Here is a 20456-nt window from a genome sequence, read left to right on the forward strand (position 1 = left end):
AGAGGAAGGATTGTCCACTGGTTCAGGCACTAGCCCAGGAGTTGAGAGAGCGGTGTGTGTGTGTGTGTGTGTATATCAAGTCCTTCCTCTGCCACATACTACTTCTCTGACCTTTGGCAAGTCACTTAGCCTTTGTGTGCCTCAGTTCTCCACCTGTTAAATGGCAATAATAGTGGTGCCTTACCTCACAGGGTGTTGTACGGATAAATACATTAAAGATTGTGAGGTGCTCACATGCCATGGTAATGGGAGCCCATAAGTATCTAAGATAGATAAATCACATGGAATAACTTGGATTAAACCTCCTCTGAGGTGACATCAACATGCCATATTGAAATTGGGTAGCTTGGAGCATATCCTATATTACTTAACTTTGTGTATTTAATAGCTGTGCATTCACTGTGAGATTTTCAAAAGTACTCAGCATTAGCCTAGCTCTTTTCCTATTGAAGTCATTGGTTAAACTCCCACTAACTTCAGTGGGAGCAGAGTCAGACACACAGCAAGTGCTTTTGAAATTTCCTCCATTGTGTGCCACATGACTCAGAGAAGTATCATCCTTCAGTATTAAAATGCGTTATATAGTCAAGTATTTGGACCCAATCCTGCAACTTGTCCCATGAAGTCAGTCACACTGGGATCCCCAGGTACAGGGTCAGGGTCTCAGAAGATAAAAAGTGTATGTGAGTATAGGAATCATAGGCAGAGAAGATAGGACAAATTAAACTTCAGTCAGGACTAAAGCCATCAGACACCTTAGCTTCCTCTGCTGGTTCACCAGCCAGTTTGCCTATGTTGAAATTAAGGGCAGTACTGGCCTCTACTAGTGATTTATTTATTTATTTATTTTTAAAGTGCCTAGAATTCTGGACCATTTCCCCTTGAATGACCCCTTAGAATATGCGCTAGCTACCTATGCTAAACTCTCTATTCAACCTCATATTTAGCTGTGACAACTGTGAGTACCTTTCCCAGACCTGAAGAAGAGCTCTGTGTAGCTCCGAAAGCTCATCTCTCTCACCAACACAAGTTGGTCCAATAAAAGATATTACCTCACCCACCTTGTCTCTAGAATTCCAAAGACAGTCTGGCTAGATACATGAGCACTAGATACATACGTTCCAACGTACAGAAAATCCTATTGGTTTCTAATATTTTTTTAAATGTAAGGAGCAATGTGCAGGTAATTGGGATATTGGGATCCTTGAAGATCAATATATTAAGAGCCTAGTTGCTCTTCAATACTCATATTTTAATGCAGTGTCTTCACAAGTGGTCTTCAGTGTTCTAGGGTTGGAAATGGAAGGAGATTTTTTTTGTGGATAATTTGTGGAGTTATGTTTATTGCAGAGACAGCTGGGAAAGGTGGAGTAAACGGATCATTAGCTGAGCCTCAAAAAACGTCTCAGGAAGCAACTTAAATTTAACTAGTCCCCTTCTTTTCTTTCATCCTTAGATTTCTCCACTTCCTCTCCCTCTTTTCTATCCATCCTACCAATCACTCAGACCTCAGTATGAAGGTTTCTTTTGACTCTTCCCTCTCCCTTGCCTCACAAATCCTGCTGCTGCTTCCTCCTCAGAATCGCCAAGATCCATGCTTTTTATTCTACCTCCACAACCAAATCTCTTGTCCATGTCCATATTATATCCTCCTCAACTTCTGCAGGATCCTCCTCTTTGGGTTCCCAAATATACACATATTTTCCCCCTTTAATCCCTACAAAATACATCCATTGAGGTCAGCTTCCTTGCCTATTAATTTGATGGCGTCTGTTTCCTTTTTGAATCCCTCTGCTGGCTCTCCATCTGCTAATAGCTTGTCACCCCTTTCAAAACATGACACAACTCTGCCTCTCCCAGCTTATCTTCCCTCGAGAAGCTCCTTGCTGCCCCACATCATCTCCTTTCCACCACATTCCAACGTAAACTTCTCACACAATCACCACCATCATGCTTTCATTCACAGGGAACCCCATTCATGGAACAACTTTCCTGAGCCCATCTTCATGGCCACTGTCTTCTTCACTTTTTAATCTAGATCTTAACCCTTGGAGCACTGGCATTATCTTCTGGCTTGCACAATACAGTTATTGGTTTGATAACTTTATGTTCTCTCATTTACTTTAACATTTGAAATTCAGCTGTTCCTTTCAGTAAAAGAGATTTCAAACCCAGTGAGCCTATTGCAGCTAAAAAAGTACTGTGTAACACTATTTAAAAATAGAACTGGACAGACATAGGACAGTTTAAAAATTGTAATGCTCAATATGATTTAGTTCAATTTATTTTCCTGATGGTCCCTCCAGTGTATCTTTCTATACATCTTCCTAATAGCCATTATATATAACTATCAGTAAACATTAAATAGATACTAGCAAGACCCCAATATAATCAAAATTTAGTAACTTCCACTTTATTATTAAATTCCACTTTATTATATCAGTCTTGGTTTTCCCCTCTGTGGATATTTTCTTCTGCTGTAGGAACTCAGAGGGCTACAACTGACAGAGGCTTGTGATAGGGTTAATACTTTCCTCTGTTCTGCTCAGAGGCAGAGAAGGTTAGCAGAGGGATCAATGTGATTAAAGCTGAAGGAGAGGAAAGATGTGCCTGTCTGCTTGCTTGCTGCCTGGATGTGGTGGTTGAAGGGTGGTGTATATACAGCCTGGTTTCTGCAGATCTGGGCTGAATATTACCAGCGATGATCTTATGCTTGCATTGGAGGATTTTTTTCACCTGCGGACCTGCCTCTGCAAACCTGCTGGTGTCTCCCTGAGCTAACGACACACCTGGCATTAAAGCACCCGCCTCTCTTTTCCCTCTAGCTGCATCTTTCTGAAACAGAAAGCAAGTGTCAGTGGAGAACAGAAGCTAAAGGAGAGACAGATCACTTGCTTTAAGGACAATCAGACACATACACGCATTCTCCAAGCAGCTACACTGCTACCAGCAAAATAAGCTGGACTGATCTTCCCTCTTAGCTTGCAGCTTTAACCTTGCAGTTGATAAATAGGAAAACTGAAGGCAAAGAAAAGAGTGGAAAGCTAAAAGCACATAGCTGGGAGGATAGAAAGGAGCAGGGGCATGTGGATATTGGCTATCTTCTTGTTCCAGAGCATCTTGAATGGTGAGCAATATAATCATTTAGTTTGTGATTCATTTTATTTCAGCTAATTGGGAAGGGTGTCAAAGAGAATAGGATGAATTTTTATCTTTTGTGTTTAAAGCATCGCGCTGGTTGTTAGCAGCTGTGGAGAGAAGGAAGAAATTTTTCTGTAATCATTTAAACTAGCTTACCTAGCAAAGTGACCATCCATAACTTAACAACATATCTGCTACAATTGGAATTAGATGCTGCTGTTTGGGCATTAGTGATCAGTGTGGTTTGGTTTTATTGTGAAAGTACATTATTTTCTGAAATAGGACACAGCTAACTATATGCCTTTCGGTAATGTGTTTATGTAATATAAAGAAAAATTAATGTCTGTCTGTATTTTGATTTGATTGGTTTGGAATTACAATTGTTAATTTGTCTTGCCACATGGTTTAAGTGAGGTTATACATAATTTATTGGAAAAAGAGGAAAATTTTTCAATTACGTCTTCTAAGAAATTTAATCTAAAGACAGTTTTCATGTTTATTGCACTTATGAATATATAATGGACACAAACAAAAAATATTTATTCAGATTTACAGAATGTTGAGGAAACATACAGTTAATAAGTTGTCCAAGAGCACTACTAATTTCAGAGGACTGACAAGATTTTAATATTAAGTACTATGCACAGGTAATCACTGGGTTTGTGGTTATTTTTAAATGTGGTAGTGTGGGTGAATTTGATGCTCATTAAAATATGTTCTTGTGCCTTGTTTTGATCTAGGCCTATGTTTGGATCAAAATTTCTAGAGCTGGTTAAGACTAGTAGGGAAAAATGCTTTTGACCCATGCTTAAACCTCTAGATCAGTGTCTCCCAGGTGAATCATTTAGCCTCTTTGACTGTTTTCCCTCCTATAAACTGACATTAAAAATGTTTTGTTAAAGTGGCTGCCATTAAAAGCAAACAGTTATCAACCATTAGCACATTGCTGTATCTGAGATAACAGTTTTTCCTTATACTCACAAAAAGAAATAACTGTTAGCATATGTTGACTTTTTAATGAGTCACCATTACTTACATGTGGCAAAACAACAACAACAAAAACACCTGGGAATGATTAGAGGGCAGCTGAGGGTAAAAAAAATATATGAAATTAACAAGATGTGTGCCAATGATTTTCCTGATCACTCTGGCTCCAATCCTGTGAGCTGCTCTGTGCAGGCAGACCCCTACACCTATGCAGAGTGCCACAGAAGTCAATGATCGGTATGGGAAGAGCAGTGTCAGGATCACCATATGTTTCCCATGTTGCTAAATAGAATGAGTTTCCTTGTCCCTCCAACTGTCAAACTCTAGCAGATCTCATGTGTGGTATCCACATGTAGTGAATATGTCTGAAAATGTAGGTCTTAACCTCTCGAAGCATAAGTTCCCCCCAACTGTAAAATGGGGCAATGATGCTTTAAACAGAAAAGGCATGGTGGGGACTAACAGTGGTTGTAAAGTGCTGTTTAGGTGTACAGTGTTATAAGGGTCATTCAGTTGCAAAGGTAGGAATCAGAAGTTCTGGGCTCACAGCCCTGGGCATGTTCCTCTAAGCCACTGATCTCTATTGTATGTCCTGTATTTCTCTTCCTCGCTATTAATTCCTACTTTTGTTCATCATTTTTGCCTTACATTAGAAATTCAGCCACTGATGTTGTAATGATGTCACTGATGTCATGTTTAGTATGGAGTATTTGTGACATCACCAATGGCACAAAAAAGTGGATGAAAACTTAATATGGAAGTGATCAGCAGAAAGAAGATAATTGTTGAGAAGTCAAGGTTCTGATGATGTATAGGGAAAATTAAAACTTCCAATGTGATGTGCACTCATTTTTCTTTCTAAACTGAGTGATTGTCAGTGGTTTTCCAGAATGAACAGCAGCTGATGCAAACATGGGGACAGGGACAGCCTGTTTCTTTTTATTTTGTTTACGACTGTTCAAGGAAGACACAATAGATTGATTGTTTGTTTGGTTTTGTTTTTTTCTGCATTTTCCATAAAACAAGATGGCAAGGATAATATTCTCCATTTCCCCTTGTCCTGTTTAACTTTCTCCAGGAACAGAGCACAGCTCATGGTGTAAGAAATAGTTGGGGTCAGATTCGGTCATCAGATCTACTCCAAATAACTAAGTGGAGATGGTGGGACGGCTGGGGAAAGCAGATGGCAATTGCCCCAAATGGGCAGATGTATTTTGTATTGGTTTTTCTTTTCTCAGCTTTACACCCCACCTTTACAATTCTGCTCAGCAACTCTGCTTCATAGCTGCACTTCTTTCTCCCCATCACATACATAAAAGACTTGGGAAGATTCATAGTCATAGAAATTTTCAAGCAGCAGACGGGCCTCTTCAACAGCACGTCTACACAGGTGGAAGCCATTTGTGGACGACAAGAATACAGAGAACACTCTGCATCTCCTGAGACATGCAGAACTCTGCTCTTCCTGGCTCCTTCTGCATGCTGATTCTGACCAGAGGAGAAGTGGTCCACGTAAAGAGTTCAGTTCTGCTCTCATTTATATAGATACAACTCTGTTTAAATCAGAGGAGTTCCACACAGGTAAATGAAGGCAGAATTTGACTCAAGACCAGGGATAAACTCCTTCTTGCATAATTACAGTATTTAATGGATTGCACTGTAGGAATAGTTAAAAAGAAAGGTCTGCAGACCGCTGAGACTGTCATTCATTTTCGAAAAAGCCTCTTGGAATCTGAAAGACCCCACATTTCCTCACAAGCTCCTATGGCATTTTTAAAGGATGTGGCTATATATTCTACAAAAACTAGAACCCGAATCTTCCTAGATCACAGTTATTTATTCTGACCACTTGATTACTCAGTCTCTTTTATAATTAAACACTGTTAAAAATCTGACTGACACCTTTGATAGATTTACTAGTGAAATTCCCACGGCATATACTGTATGGTCTGCATAAGTCACTGATTTTGATACTGCTGCAGTAGTAAAGCACAATAGGTTGGGTTTTAAACAGAATTTCAGGCTCAGCTTTTTAATGTCTTCTTGTTGTGCATGCATCAGACATGTAAAGGGCAGAGTACTCCTCTTTATGAGTATTCTAGATGTGCATCTATAGTGCTGTAATACTTCTATAGCTTCTTATACTCCTGTCTGGTTCCCAGGTCCAGGACTAACCACCATCTGTGCATTTCCCGTAATCAGGGCTGGTGTTAGTGGGTAGCAAGCAGGGCAATTGCCCGGGGCCCCACACCACAGGGTGCCCCCTCAAAGCTAAGTTACATGGTCAGGCTTCACCTTCAGCCCTGTGAAGCAGGACTCAGGCTTCTGCTTTGGCTCCTTAGTTTCTGCCCAAGGCCCCAGCAAGTCTAATGCCAACCCTGCCTGTAATACTGTAAGCCCAACACTATGCAAGATAAAGTTGTCTGAAACCTTGGACACACTGTTCTGACCCTCCACCCTCAGTTACCTTATATGCAGTTTTTCCTCAGCTCTATCACAAGAACATGTTGTTTTATATATGAAATTAGTCATCCTCTCCTACGTTTCTCTTCTTTATAAAAGAAAAAAATAATGCTAGATAGTCTTCCAAATCCTGAGGCCCCCCCAAAATTTCCCATAAATGTAGATGTTTGTATCTTTACATGTTATGATTCAAAAATTACCCCAAATGGACACGTTTTCTTAAATTCTTACAGTTCTAGTCACCATCCTTTCAGCCAATGAGAACTGAATGAACTTCCTACCAAAGCCTGTTAGTGATATTCTTTAATCATTACAATTAGTTATTAGTAGAACTGGTCAGAAATTTTGGAAATTTCACAATTTTGATTTGAGGAAATTGTTGACATTTTGAAAAATTTAATTTTTTCATAACTTTTTAAGAAAAATGTTGTCCTGGTGTTTGATCAGTTCTAATTGTTTAGGAGATGGTTTTTGTTGTTTGTTGCTGGGTTTTTTCTTTTGTAATAGAAAAACTTGATAATCTCTGAGGCAACAAAAGGAATTTTGGGAAGAAAAGTTCCCAAGAGAATATGAATTTCATATACAATCTTAATACTATTTTTGCAGGTACTACGTTCTCCCATACTCAATAAGAAATAGGTTCTTTTAAAAAAAAAAATTCTGCAGGACATTCCTAGAACTCTAGAAACAGAAGCTGCTGAAGGAAAGAGAAACTTCAGTGAAAATACTGATAGAAAAACAAAATGGTTGTTCTATCAGTATTTTCACTGAAGTTTCTCTTTCCTTCAGCAGCTTCTGTTTCTAGAGTTCTAGGAATGTCCTGCAGAATTTTTTTTTAATGTGCTTTCAACTTTAGTAGTTTTAACATGAATACTATAGTAACATTTATGATGCATTGATTCATGAACATATCATGACTAATAAACCAAGGGTGGGCTCCATGAAGGGACTTAGGCATTGCTACGCCCAGCATTATGGCACCTTAGTTTCAGGTTCCTAGAAAATCACAGGAACAACATAACAATCTGCAAAGCTGAGTTAGGCTCCCTATACAATGAAGAGGAAGAGATAGGCACCTTAGAATGCAATATTTTTGCATATTATCTTCATGGAGTAATGTATGCTTTGTGGGGAACATGAGGAAATTAATCATACATATCCCCTGGCATTACTGGGAAAAACAAGACATCTTTATATCAAATAATCTTTCCAATGCTTGCACAACGGAGGACATATAGATTCTATTAGTCCAATTTGTTTCGTTATTTTATGTTCCAAACTCATTGTCTTTCACCATTAAGTTAATAGCAATATTTATAGACCTAGAAATGGCTTTCAGTTCTGAGGTATCCCATTGAAAATACTTGACTTGTGCTGCTTAAATTCAACTTATTTTGATCAAAATGGCTGATTATGAGTTAATGAAAATAAGTGTTAAACCAGTCGTGAGTGAACAGCAAAAGATTTAGAGACTGGATCTGACAAGCATTCAAAATTTATCTGAATCTCTTTGGTATGAAATCAGACATGGAATCTTGTGAGAACATGTTTCTCACAAGATTCCTCCTGGTTCTACTTGCTTCCAGTCAGGCTGGAATATGGCAAGAAAAGTCCCCCTCTCCTGCACCCTTCACGCTACACACACTTTTTGAATGCATTCTCTTCTAACAATGGCCCAAACTACAAATCTCAGGATCATATGAAAATGAGGGAGGAGGAGAGTTTATCAAGCTTTTTTATTTTCAATATTCAAATAGGATTGATTTGGATACAATTTAAGATTTGGGTAAAAGTTTGGACTGGACTTTATTTTAATCTAACTCATTCACCAATCCTTCATTTTAGCTTCCAACAAATTTTTCTGATAAGCTTTAGCTTAATAAAAAACGAAACATTTCGGTATATATTGCCATCTTGGGTTTTTTTTCAGTTGAAAGAATTGTAACTCTTTTCAATGGTACTCAATGCATCATGACAGGTAAATAATATCACTTGTAAAGATTGCCCTTAATGTTAGCTCTGTTTCCATTACAGAGTTGCACCTGTAGTGGTTACCTTTACCTAGATAAGAAATTGATAATCAATAATAACCAAAAGATGCAAAAGAGTTTCAGAAGCTGGGAGATGAATGATCCATGATAAAGGTCACTGGAGGTCTGTCTTATTCATCTAGCCTTTTCACCAATGTTAACTTCTCTACTCTTCTGACCACTTTCTCACAGTAAATTCAGCCCTGCCTCTAAATACTATTCTTATCTTTTAGAAGTTGAATTTGGAAACCAGGTACATGTAATAAACTGCAGTGAGGTGCTCTGTTCAAATTGCTGAGTTCTCCAGTAGAAGAGATTTGGGTGAGCTTCCTAAAGCCTTAGAGTAGTGTCATGGTCCTATGTCTGATTAGGTTGATTATCTCTATTATTTCCAATCCAATCAGTCTTTGTGAGAGGTTTTCACAGAAGTCCTTGAGGCCCAAATCAGTGTTGGCTTATAGTAGATAGGTCTTCATATCTTTGTCCATAAAGGAAAGGGAATTTTACTTCAGGACCCAATACATCATCTCTGTAAGACTGGTCCAATCTTATATTTCTTATTAAAACATTAGATGTTCAGCCCGTTAGAATACAACAACCTACTCAACCTTCTTTATAGTCATTTTGAGTCCACCTTTCTTTAAATCATGATGTCAGGACTTCAGTCATTCAGCCAGAGATTATGGGTCTATTACAGGAGTGGGTGGGTGAGGTTCTGTGGGCCTGCAATGTGCAGGAGGTCAAACTAGATGATCATGACGGTCCCTTCTACCCTTAAAGTCTGAGTCTATGAGATTGCTGTAGTCAGTTGTTGGATGTGCTATCAAAATCAAGTATCTAACAACAATACTTCCCATCAAGAATGGGAACAGAGTATATAAAGGATGTCAGGCTAGTTTGCTGATCTTACCACTCAAACCTTCCTGCATTTGTTATTCAGAATGCTGAATTTTGTGCTTTTTGTCCTGGACTTAGTAGTCTTTTTAGCTTAGGTTGTGTTGGTCCAGGACATACTCCAAATATAGTATGTGTGGGCAGAACTGTCAGAAAATGTTTTGTTCTAGATGCTCTATTGGAATCTGGCCCAAGTGTTTCAGGGTCTTAATGAGTTCCCATTACAATAGTTTCCACACATCATCTGGAATGCTAAGTGTTTAAAAATGTAGGGGACAGATCCTCAGCTGGTGCAAACTGCCATAGCTCCATGGAAGTCAGTGGACATATTGCAGTTTTCACCAGCTGAGGATATGCCCCTTAGACTCTGTAAGGTAACCACTGAAAGTTAGAAAGTAAGGGTGATATATACTTACTGTGCAGAAGGTGAGCATGAGGTCTGTGTGCCCCTTACATCCCACTGAAGCCCTATTTTCAAGTACTAAGAGATATTTATGTGGTGGATAGGGCTTGTGCTGGCTTTCTACACAGGGTTGAAATTAATCTAATGATCTTGCTTTGATACTGGTCTTTCTGATGGAGCCTAAACAGCTTTTCTGTCTGATAGAGGTGATCTGATGAAGGACCACAGAGTAACTGTGGCAGCTATTTTGATTTTTCCAGAAAAGACACAATTTATATTGTGTATCTATATATACACAAATATAAATTTTGACATTTTTCTGGAAAATTCTTGGATTGTTTTGGTAAGATTTAAAAAAATAATTGCTTTTCCATATCCTTAATCCACAATGTTCTTTTTCAGTAAAATATACTAAAAGAGAGGCCTGGCAAACTAATAATACAAAAAAATGAAAATAAAATTCTTCCCCTTGGATGAAAATCTAATGCACCCTAAATCCCAAATGATGATCCTGGCCATTCTTGGCATCCAGACTTGAAACAGTGCATGCTAACGATGATTTCACATATTGAGAGTATGGGTGATCATGTGGCATTGTTTCTGTTCTCTGATTGGTTGACTGAAACACAAACAAAAAGAAGGAAAACAAAGCAATTCAAAGATGGCTGCATGAATAAGTCTGGCCCAAACCATTCCCAAAACTCATTCACATGAGTATTCATCAGATTTCGCTTGTCACCAATGCTTTTGCAACCTAAGAAAACAATTTATGGAAAAGTTAATATTCAGGGTATTGAATCCCATCAAAGCAAACTGGTTTTTTTTTTAAAAAAATGTGCATCCCCCCCACACACTTGTCTCCACCCAGTATTCTCCGCTCTACTTTAAGAAACACTTTTCCCCACTTACCCCCATGAGCAATTAGTCCCTGCCCCCTATTAGGCCCAGCTATACTACTGTAAATTGAAGAACTGAGATCCTCCTGCCTTTCCTGACCACAACCCCAGCTATAACATGATGCCGAAAATGAACCATTTGTCCCTGATGCAATTTGCTGATTTTCATTTTGGTTTTTAGCTTCCTTAAGAATTACAACTGGAGGGGCTTGGAACGGTTCCAATATGAGGAGAGATTAAAGAGGCTAGGACTTTTCAGCTTGGAAAAGAGGAGACTAAGGGGGGATATGATAGAGGTATATAAAATCATGAGTGGTGTGGAGAAAGTGAGTAAGGAAAAGTTATTTACTTGTTCCCATAATATAAAAACTAGGGGCCACCAAATGAAATGAATGGGCAGCAGGTTTAAAACAAATAAAAGGAACACACACAGCACACAGTCAACCTGTGGAACTCCTTGCCTGAGGAGGTTGTGAAGGCTAGGACTGTAATAGGGTTTAAAAGAGAACTGGATAAATTCATGGCGGTTAAGTCAATTAATGGCTATTAGCCAGGATGGGTAAGGAATGGTGTCCCTAGCCTCTGTTTGTCAGAAGGTGGTGATGGACGGCAGGAGAGAGATCACTTGATCATTACCTGTTAGGTTCACTCCCTCTGGGGCATCTGGCATTAGCCACTATTGGTAGACAGGTTACTGGGATGGATGGACCTTTGGTCTGACCCAGTATGGCCATTTTTATGTTCTTATGGCGTTATATCATGCTTCTGATATTTTTGAGTCCATTTTCAGTCCATTACTAATGTACCACAGAAGTCTCTGGACTGTGTATCTTTCCTGTCTGGCTATACTAGTGACTTTTCTGGCTATAATCATCCTTTTGTCTTATTTTTGGGCATCCTTTCTTGGGTTCCACTATAGCGAACAAGGCTGGGTCTTGCCAAGTTGGCCATCTTTACAACCACAAAGCAGGTATTTTTTAATACTGATGTGTTGTGTGCCAGTCCCCACTTTAAGCTTGTACCCTGCAGAGCTCCCTTTGGACAATGCAAGATTCTTCAGCCCAATAATAAATGACTTTTTTTTTTGTTATAAGTTTTACTAATTTTAACACAAATCTTGAATTAGCCTAATTCTGCAGTGTAGTTCAGAGTGTTGATTCTAGTTATTTTATTTTAATGTTTCTATTTTTTGATTGGCCTTCACATCATGAAAGACAAGGTAGAAGCACAGATTGCTTTTAGTTAGTGAGGCTGCAGTTTACAGTTTGCTAAAAGAGGAAACAAAATCAGTTCCCACAGTAAAGAAACACTTCAAAGTCTAATTGTATTGGGTGCTTTAAAAGTGTCGGAAATGGAGTTTACTATTTGGTTAAGAATCTCAGTAAATTATTTCACATGCTTCTGTGTCTAGGCTATGACCTTCCAGAAGTGCCACCCCCTACTACTTGTCAACACATTAGTCATATAAAACTCAGCTGATGCCAAACGGACGCAGTTCAGCCAACTATAGAATTGTATAATATTCTACTATGTTCTTCTATTCGTCTTGTTTTTCTCCCCTCTATGGATACTTTCTGCTGCTTTAAGACTGCAGAGGGCTAAAATTGACAGAAGCTTGTGATAGGGTTAATACTTTCCTCTGTTCTGCTCAGAGGCAGAGAAGGTTAGCAGAGGGATCAATGTGATTAAATCTGTAGGAGAGGAAAGATGTGTCAGTCTGCTTGCTTGCTGCCTGGATGTGGTGGTTGAAGGGTGGTGTATATGCAGCCTGGTTTCTGCAGATCTGGGTTGGATATTACCAGCGATGATCTTATGCTTGCATTGGAGGATTTTTTCACCTGTGGACCTGCCTCTGCAAACCTGCTGGTGTCTCCCTGAGCTAACGACACACCTGGGCTTAAAGCACCCGCCTCTCTTTTCCCTCTAGCTGCATCTTTCTGAAACAGAAAGCTAGCAAGCAAGTGTCAGTGGAGAACAGAAGCTAAAGGAGAGACAGATCACTTGCTTTAAGGACAATCAGACACATACACGCATTCTCCAAGCAGCTACACTGCTACCAGCAAAATAAGCTGGACTGATCTTCCCTCTTAGCTTGCAGCTTTAACCTTGCAGTTGACAAACAGGGAAACAGAAAGCAAGGAAAAGAGTGGAAAGCTAAAAGCACATAGCTGGGAGGATAGAAAGGAGCAGGGGCATGTGGATATTGGCTATCTTCTTGTTCCAGAGCATCTTGAATGGTGAGCAATATAATCATTTAGTTTGTGATTCATTTTATTTCAGCTAATTGGGAAGGGTGTCAAAGGGAATTGGATGAATTTTTATCTTTTGTGTTTAAAGCATCGCGCTGGTTGTTAGCAGCTGTCGGGAGAAGGAAGAAATTGCTCTGTAATCATTTAAACTAGCTTACCTAGCAAAGTAAGTGCCCATAACCTAAGTGTGTTACGATATATCTTCCTCATTCAGAATAAAACTGTACTTGATGAAATAGGGATAGATGCAATTTTTCTTTTTTTGGCTGAAAAAAGTACAGAATTTTGCCAAGCAGAGCATCAATCTGTAAGAGCATACTGAGTGAATCTGAAGGGCTTGTATATCAAGCTTTTGGATTTTGATTTTGTTTTCATGTTTTTATATTTTAATTCTTAAATTGTCATGTGATTTAACCAAATTAATGCAGGCTTTTTATTTAAGGAAAAATATTTTTAAATTTCCTCTCGCCATCATTTCTCCGAGAAGGTACCTGCTATGTGTTCAACACACTCATTTATGTAAAAATATGCACTGATAAGCATTACATCATCTAAAAAAGATTAAAGACTCTTTCAGTCAATTTCAAAGTTATGAAGGGGAAATAACAATGGAAAGACAATAAAAAATAAACCCTTGTTTGTGTACTCCTCTGCAATAGATAAATGTTTTCTCAGTTTTTAATGCTGTTATTAATACAGGTGAGGTTTTATATATTTAAAACTTAGACTTGCATAGTTAGTCTTTGACCATATGTATTATCCTAAGGTGCATATTGAACTATATGCAAATAAATATAGTATCTTTAGGATAGAAAACAAATTATGCTGTATACTGTGATGCTAGTTATTCCTATTATTTTACCTTCCTATTTTCAAATTTGAGAACATAGCTCTGCCTAAAATTCATTGTACACTGGCAGTTAAAATGGAAAGATTAAGCACACAATTTTCAAAATAGGCAAACCAGACAGAATAGGAAAATGTTGCTTGAATGAATGAATGAGGGATAAACTCAGGGTAAAGTGTAAAATTTTCCCTGGAAGATACAAATATAATTGAAGCTCCAAGCAAAGGGTGACGAATGAATGCTGGATGAGAGTGCCTTCACATTTGCTTAGGTAGATACTCGATGAGAAAATACATTGACAGGCAAAGCAAATCCAGTATGAATAGAAAGAAATATCATAAAATTAAGGCAATAAGAGATGAAGCAGGAAGGAAGGTAAGGGAGTAAGGAAGATGCATCGAGAAGTATGTTTTGATGCACAGTATACTGTACAATGTAAAATCATCAAAATAACCCCCGAACTTTTTATTTTATTTTGAAATCCTCCTAGCAGTAAGACATTGCAATAAGTTCTGGCATTAAGAATGTATTTATTTATTTTGTCAGATGGCACTATGCCTTTTCTGTATCCACTGCAGGCAGATACCTTGGAGAAAATATTTGCTTTTAATAACACAGGATCACTGTGAAAGTATATTCGCTTATCAGGGCTATTCAGTTAAACAAGGATTTGCATAGAAAATTAGAACTGCAACATTTGTGTCCAAAAATTGTAGGTCTTTAAAAGACAGATACATGTGTACCCTGCACGCACATGAATTCACACCCATTTAAATTGCATACTTTTAAGGTAGACTACCTGAAAAAAAAATCTGCAATTCTGAAGAATAATAAATTAACCTTGTTTTCCTTTTAAGGTTGAAATTGCATGAAAAACAGTTTCTCTCATTTATTCATGTAGTCTGCAGCAATGTCACAGTTTCAACATTCACAAGTATGGACTAAAATCAAACATAAGGATAAATATGTATTCTGAGAATTTTTTAACACTCTAAACACAGAAGATACATGTATCTTCCCAGATTTTATGCTGATATACATACACTCTGTGTGTATACGTACATACATGGTACATACACACCACAATTTTTTTAAATATTACAACACTAGAAATATCTAATGGATGGTTCAGTGAATCTTTATTAACTTAAAAACTGATTAAAATGGGGGTATTTTGACATTAATTTTCAATGATATAGTAAATATAAGATAGTAAGCTCTCTCTGTGTGTGTATTGCAGATTCTTATATGTACACACACACAGGGTATGTATACCAGCATAAAATCTGGGAAGATGATACTTCTGCATTTAGGGGTGTTATGGATAAATATATATTATGAGAATACATGTGATAAGTGTTTCCTGAGGTAGTGTCTGGTTGCATTTAAAACATCAAATGCTCATTGTGAAAGTGCTTTTAGTTACACTGTTGAATTTAGAATACACTATTCACATGACTCTAGTAAGATTTTGGTGATATTTTGAAAATGATTAATACTTCTGTGTTTGAAGGAAAATACAGTATAGACAGTATACACAAATACAAATGTTATATATTTATACAATATGGGGCACTCCTTTATGATACTGTATAAAAATTAACTCTTGAAGCTTGACTTCTGTGGTTGCTGTTACCCACCTGCCTTTCAAAAGTCCCCAGGGAAATGCACAAATCTACTTACAACACACATATGTTCTCGCACCCAAGTGTGTGTGGAATCTAATTATGGTCTAGATATATTATAAAATGAAATAAAAATCTAGTATAGCAGGTAAAACTACTATTTTTAATTTCTTTTCTTTTGTATTTAACAACCCTGGGGCCCAAACCTGCAATCTTTCTATCTGGCAAAATTTCTATTGGAGAGTACATGGGAGCCATCTGAATAAGGACAGCAGGATTGGCCTCCATATCTCCCTATAATCACTCAGCACAAATAAATCTCATCACGATAAATGGTACCTTCATTGAATGGACTTACTGTCTGTAAAATATCTTACTTATGAGTGCAATAGAATATTAGTACACCGACAATATCCAAATAATAGGATTCTGGAACAAAATTTCCAAATTCTAGCTGCAATTGTTATTTCTAACTACTGATTTTATTTATTAACACTATTGGTTTCTTAAAACATGGATAAAAAAGTATTATTAACCATAAATACAGTCAACCCATTTGAGAAGATGGGGGTACCCTTTCAAAACAGTGAATTAAGATGAATAACTTCAACTGATGGTAAGGTGTGTCATGCAGTTATAACCTTGAGCAACACATTGAGAATTTATCTTCTGGGTTACTGTATTAAAATATTCTAGAAGCAAGCATTTAAAATTATTGATATAAATGAAAAAATCCACTTTAGTCCAATCCCAATGAGTATAGGCATATTTTATTGATTACTTCATGGGGGGGAAAAAAAAAAAAGGTCAAACTTTTTTTTACACATTTCAGAATTCCTGTACCCAGCAATACACTGGCTTATTTGAAATGTGTTTGCTAGACATGCTATTGCTCTGTGTATTCAAATGTCGGTATTTCTTGGTAACATTTTAATATGTTGACATAAATATGCTGAAATCATTTTCAGGCTTCTCTTCCACTGTAACTCTTGTTTGCCTGTGGTCCATTGATCTGTGTTGAAATCAATGGAACACCAGGATGTACCCAATACAGTACAGCTGATACTAAAAATAAATTCCCATTAAAATGATTTCCATTTTGTATCCATAATGCATGAATCCCAGTGTGCACATGTCCATCTTTGATATATCAAACGAGTTTTTACTAGCATATCAGACTGTAAGCAGGACAAGAGCCAGACTGTAAATTGGGATGGGGGCAGAGGGAGTAGACAAAAACTGTAAGAAGGTACAACAGAGGTAATAGGAATACTTGCCACAAGAAACAGTGATCAGTACTGCTAGAAACAAACAGGAAGGCTAACACCTTTACTGATATAAATAGGGCTTTTCCTCTCAATGGAAGGTTTTTTTGAATAGCTGTGACATCAAAATATAGTTTGAGTAGCCAAAGCCTTGCTCTCAGGTAGTAAGATACTTCATGTGCTGATATATAGTTATTGACGTGTTTGTGGATAACCCAATCTTACTGATTGATTTTGACCTTGTTACTTCTGAGGCTTTTAATTCTTTTCTTGCAATAAGTATTAGTTGATCACTGAGTGATTAAAATGAAATTTGCATTAACTAGAAAGCTAGACAGAGTGCAACAGAAATCTGCTCCTCCACTTTAAAAGAGAACTCATTTCCCTTCTTTACATTTTTAGTAATATTCCAGAATATAGCAATTACTGCACATTAAGAATTCCTGACCAGCTTCACCAAACACAAACTGAGATACTACGACATGGTGCCTGCATGTTAGTGTGTCAGTATCACAGGACACTAGTGGGCAGCAAACCACACAAGACTATCAACACTTCAAAACAACAGTGGGAATAAACAGTCACCGAAGGGAGGATTTATGAAGGTAGATCGTCTTGCAGGGTCACTATCCCTTTAATTTGCAGAGCTCACTATTCTGTTTTCTTTTCCTCCTGTGAGCATTGAATAACAATGATTAATGACAAGAAGTCTAGAGGCTACATTTGTATTAAAGTTTTTAAAATGAGGTTGATTTCCACAAATAGCAATAAGCTGTAATGAGAACTTGAGGCTTGATTCTTCATTTGTTGAAGACAATGGTAAAACTCCCTTCCCTTCAGTGGTACAGCATCAGGCTTTTTGGGTATTAAAGGTCAAAGGAACTGATGAGTGGGAAAGCTAATGGATAGCCTGAGGTTGGTTGATTTTAACCTGCCTACACTCAGCAGTTCCACACTGTATTGAATTATGTCATTTATAGAGGTACCACTCAACTCCCCACACCATCAAACATCAGGCCTTTTCTTTAATTTAAGCTAATGGGTCCTCAGCTTTTTTTTGAAAATCAGGCCATCTATTTAGTGACTAAATTATGGACTTGTGAGCTTAACTTTATGGCCCCATTTTTGAAAATCTTGATCTAAGCCTCTCTCAGCACCCCAAAGCTCGAGAAGGTGAGTCAGAAGTTATTGACTTGATTAGTGTTATAAACAGTCTATAGCAGGGCCAGGAATGTATGGCATGATTTTCAAAGGTGTTTGCAAAACATTGTATTATAAATGATCAGATACTACCGGGACGGGCACCAGTACAAAACTCTAAACCAGAAAGGCCTATACATTTTTGGAAGTTGCACAAGCTAGGATTAGTATTATTTTGTAGAACCAGTTGATTTTTTTTTTTGTCAGAAGCTGATGTTTCAACAAAAACTGACATTTGTTGTAAAATTTTACCAGTTTTAGCAATTTTGTTTTGGAAAAAAAAATAGAAAAAATGTTTTTTGCAAATTTTTAATAATCCCATTTCAACATTTTCAGAATGGAAAGTTTTGATTTTTTCCCCCAAAATTTACTTTATTTTATATATAATTTAAAAAATAAAATAAAATGTCAAAATTGAAACTAAATATTTTAAATGAATCAAAATAAAACGCCTTAATGATTTTTTTCTTCAGAATTTTGTTTTGTGAGAAATTTGGAAATTTTGGCTTTTTTCTCCATTCAGAATGAGTATGTGTAGTGTTTTTTTAAATCCTTCATGGCACTGGAAATCCATTTTCCAGTTTGCTCTATTATTTAAAAGTGGTAGCATTGCTAATTATTCAGGTCGTAGGCAAACTATTCACTCTGGGTTAGGAAGAAACTTCCCCTAAAGCCAGATTATTATATGCATTATCCATCACACAGCTTCCGTTGAAGAATCTCGTACTGGCTATTGTTAGAGTGGAATCTTTTCTTTAAGTGTGACACTGGTTCTGATTTAGTATTGCAGTTCCTATAGCATGGCAAAATGAAAATTCCTTAAAAAGATGTGGGAATTTATTATCTTGCCCTGATTACTTAAAGTTGCAGCATATTTGATTTTTTTTAAAATTATTATTCCTTATACAGTTACTGATACCATAATTTTGTAAAAGTAGCAACAAAACCCTCTTGAGCAATAAGGTTCTCCAATGTACTGCAGACTACAAGATCCTGAATATCTACTCCAAGGTGAATGAGTGAGTGAAGGCTGTTACATTATATGTATTATTCCATAAAATAAACCCCACCTTCTTAACCTCGCTTATTTACAGATCCATCTTATTTCATTAATTCATGGGCCTACACTGTCTTATAGGAACCACATTTAAAGCTTGGTATCTTCAACAAAATGAAACGGAAGAAGTGTTTCAGAAGAGCCTTTCGTATCACAAAAAAGCATTGAAGAAAATGATCTTTAAAAGTAAACCACACATTCCACAGATACTTGTTACCTGGTGTTTTTTGCCATTGATTTTTCACACTGATCTCCAGCTATCGTATGTCATTCATTTCTCATGACTTTCTAAATATTTCCCCTCTTTAAAGTAATGGTTTAATCACCAGAAAAAGAGAAAATAGGCTGAATAAATATATCTCATAGTGAAATGGGAGAACAGATATTAAGGACATAGACATTGAGATAGGAAGAAAGAAAGGCTAGTGGATGGATAGTCAGAATGACAGAGATTAACGAGTCTTGCCTGCGTCCCTATTTAAGTTATTTTTACTCAGGAGGCAGAGAGTAAGATTTAAGAATGAGCCAGCAGTCCTATTTATAGAAAGCCATTTTTAAATGCAGTGGCTTTGAGAAGGAGAGTCACCTCCATACTAAACGCCTGCATCCCTGGAGCTTCCTAGTAACACGGGGAGAGAGCAGTGCAGCAAACGGTGCTGAATCACTGATCAGGCTATCTGCTGAACATTCTAGAAGGGCAGACCACACATGAGCTCAGGAACACAGTGGAGCACAGGAACACCGCTGGGAGTGGCACTCATGGGCCGTGTTTAAATGGCAGCTACAAAGCCAGATGCAAACAAATGGGAGTGCAGCAGCTCAGAGGCTATGTTGATGAAATACCATTCAAGGCATCTGAACGTGCGCTGCATCACCTAAAATGAAGACCAAGCACGCAGTTGTTAATCTAACACTGTCAGTGTTACAAGCAGGGACAAAATTATATACAGTATGTGTGATGGCTTGGAAACTACTGTGTATGGAAGAACAGGATGCTCGCTCCAATGTCCAACTTTAGGTGCTGCTGTCTCCTTACACTTAATTACACATTAATCCTGTACTGAATGTTTGTCTTAAATTATGATACCTCTCTTTGAACTGTCAGCAAATATTGAAAAGTAATATTCCCACAGGTTTCTTTTAAGGTAAGGGTAAAAGAAATAATAATTATTTAAACAAACAAACAGCCTTTAAAAGGTGGCTGTTATTACATAATAAGAAATTAGAGACATGATTTCTGGAGTGACCAGAAATATTCTAATGGGACAGATAACATTGTTAATACATTCTGACCTGAATTAAAATGCGTTGCATTGAAGCTTTGAATAATTTGGTGTCTATCTTTATAATTGCCATAGCTATGAGTAAAGATGTATAAAGCATAGACAGAGCAACTCTG

At 37.4% G+C, this 20456-nt stretch overlaps 1 protein-coding gene across 2 annotated transcripts in view; it reads left to right on the top strand.

The window, feature by feature from the left end:
• Nucleotides 1–12668: 12668 nt before the first annotated feature.
• The window catches only part of DSCAM (DS cell adhesion molecule), a 627413-nt gene continuing 619625 nt past the window's right edge, over nt 12669–20456 (top strand). For both annotated transcript variants that reach the window (XM_039513797.1, XM_039513791.1), the window contains exon 1: nt 12669–13051. In XM_039513797.1, the coding sequence (XP_039369731.1) occupies nt 13009–13051 (43 nt within the window). In that variant the 5' untranslated portion in view covers nt 12669–13008. The remainder of the gene's footprint in view (nt 13052–20456) is intronic.

The sequence above is a fragment of the Mauremys reevesii genome, linkage group 1 (assembly GCF_016161935.1).
Source record: "Mauremys reevesii isolate NIE-2019 linkage group 1, ASM1616193v1, whole genome shotgun sequence".
Taxonomy (NCBI): domain Eukaryota; kingdom Metazoa; phylum Chordata; order Testudines; family Geoemydidae; genus Mauremys; species Mauremys reevesii.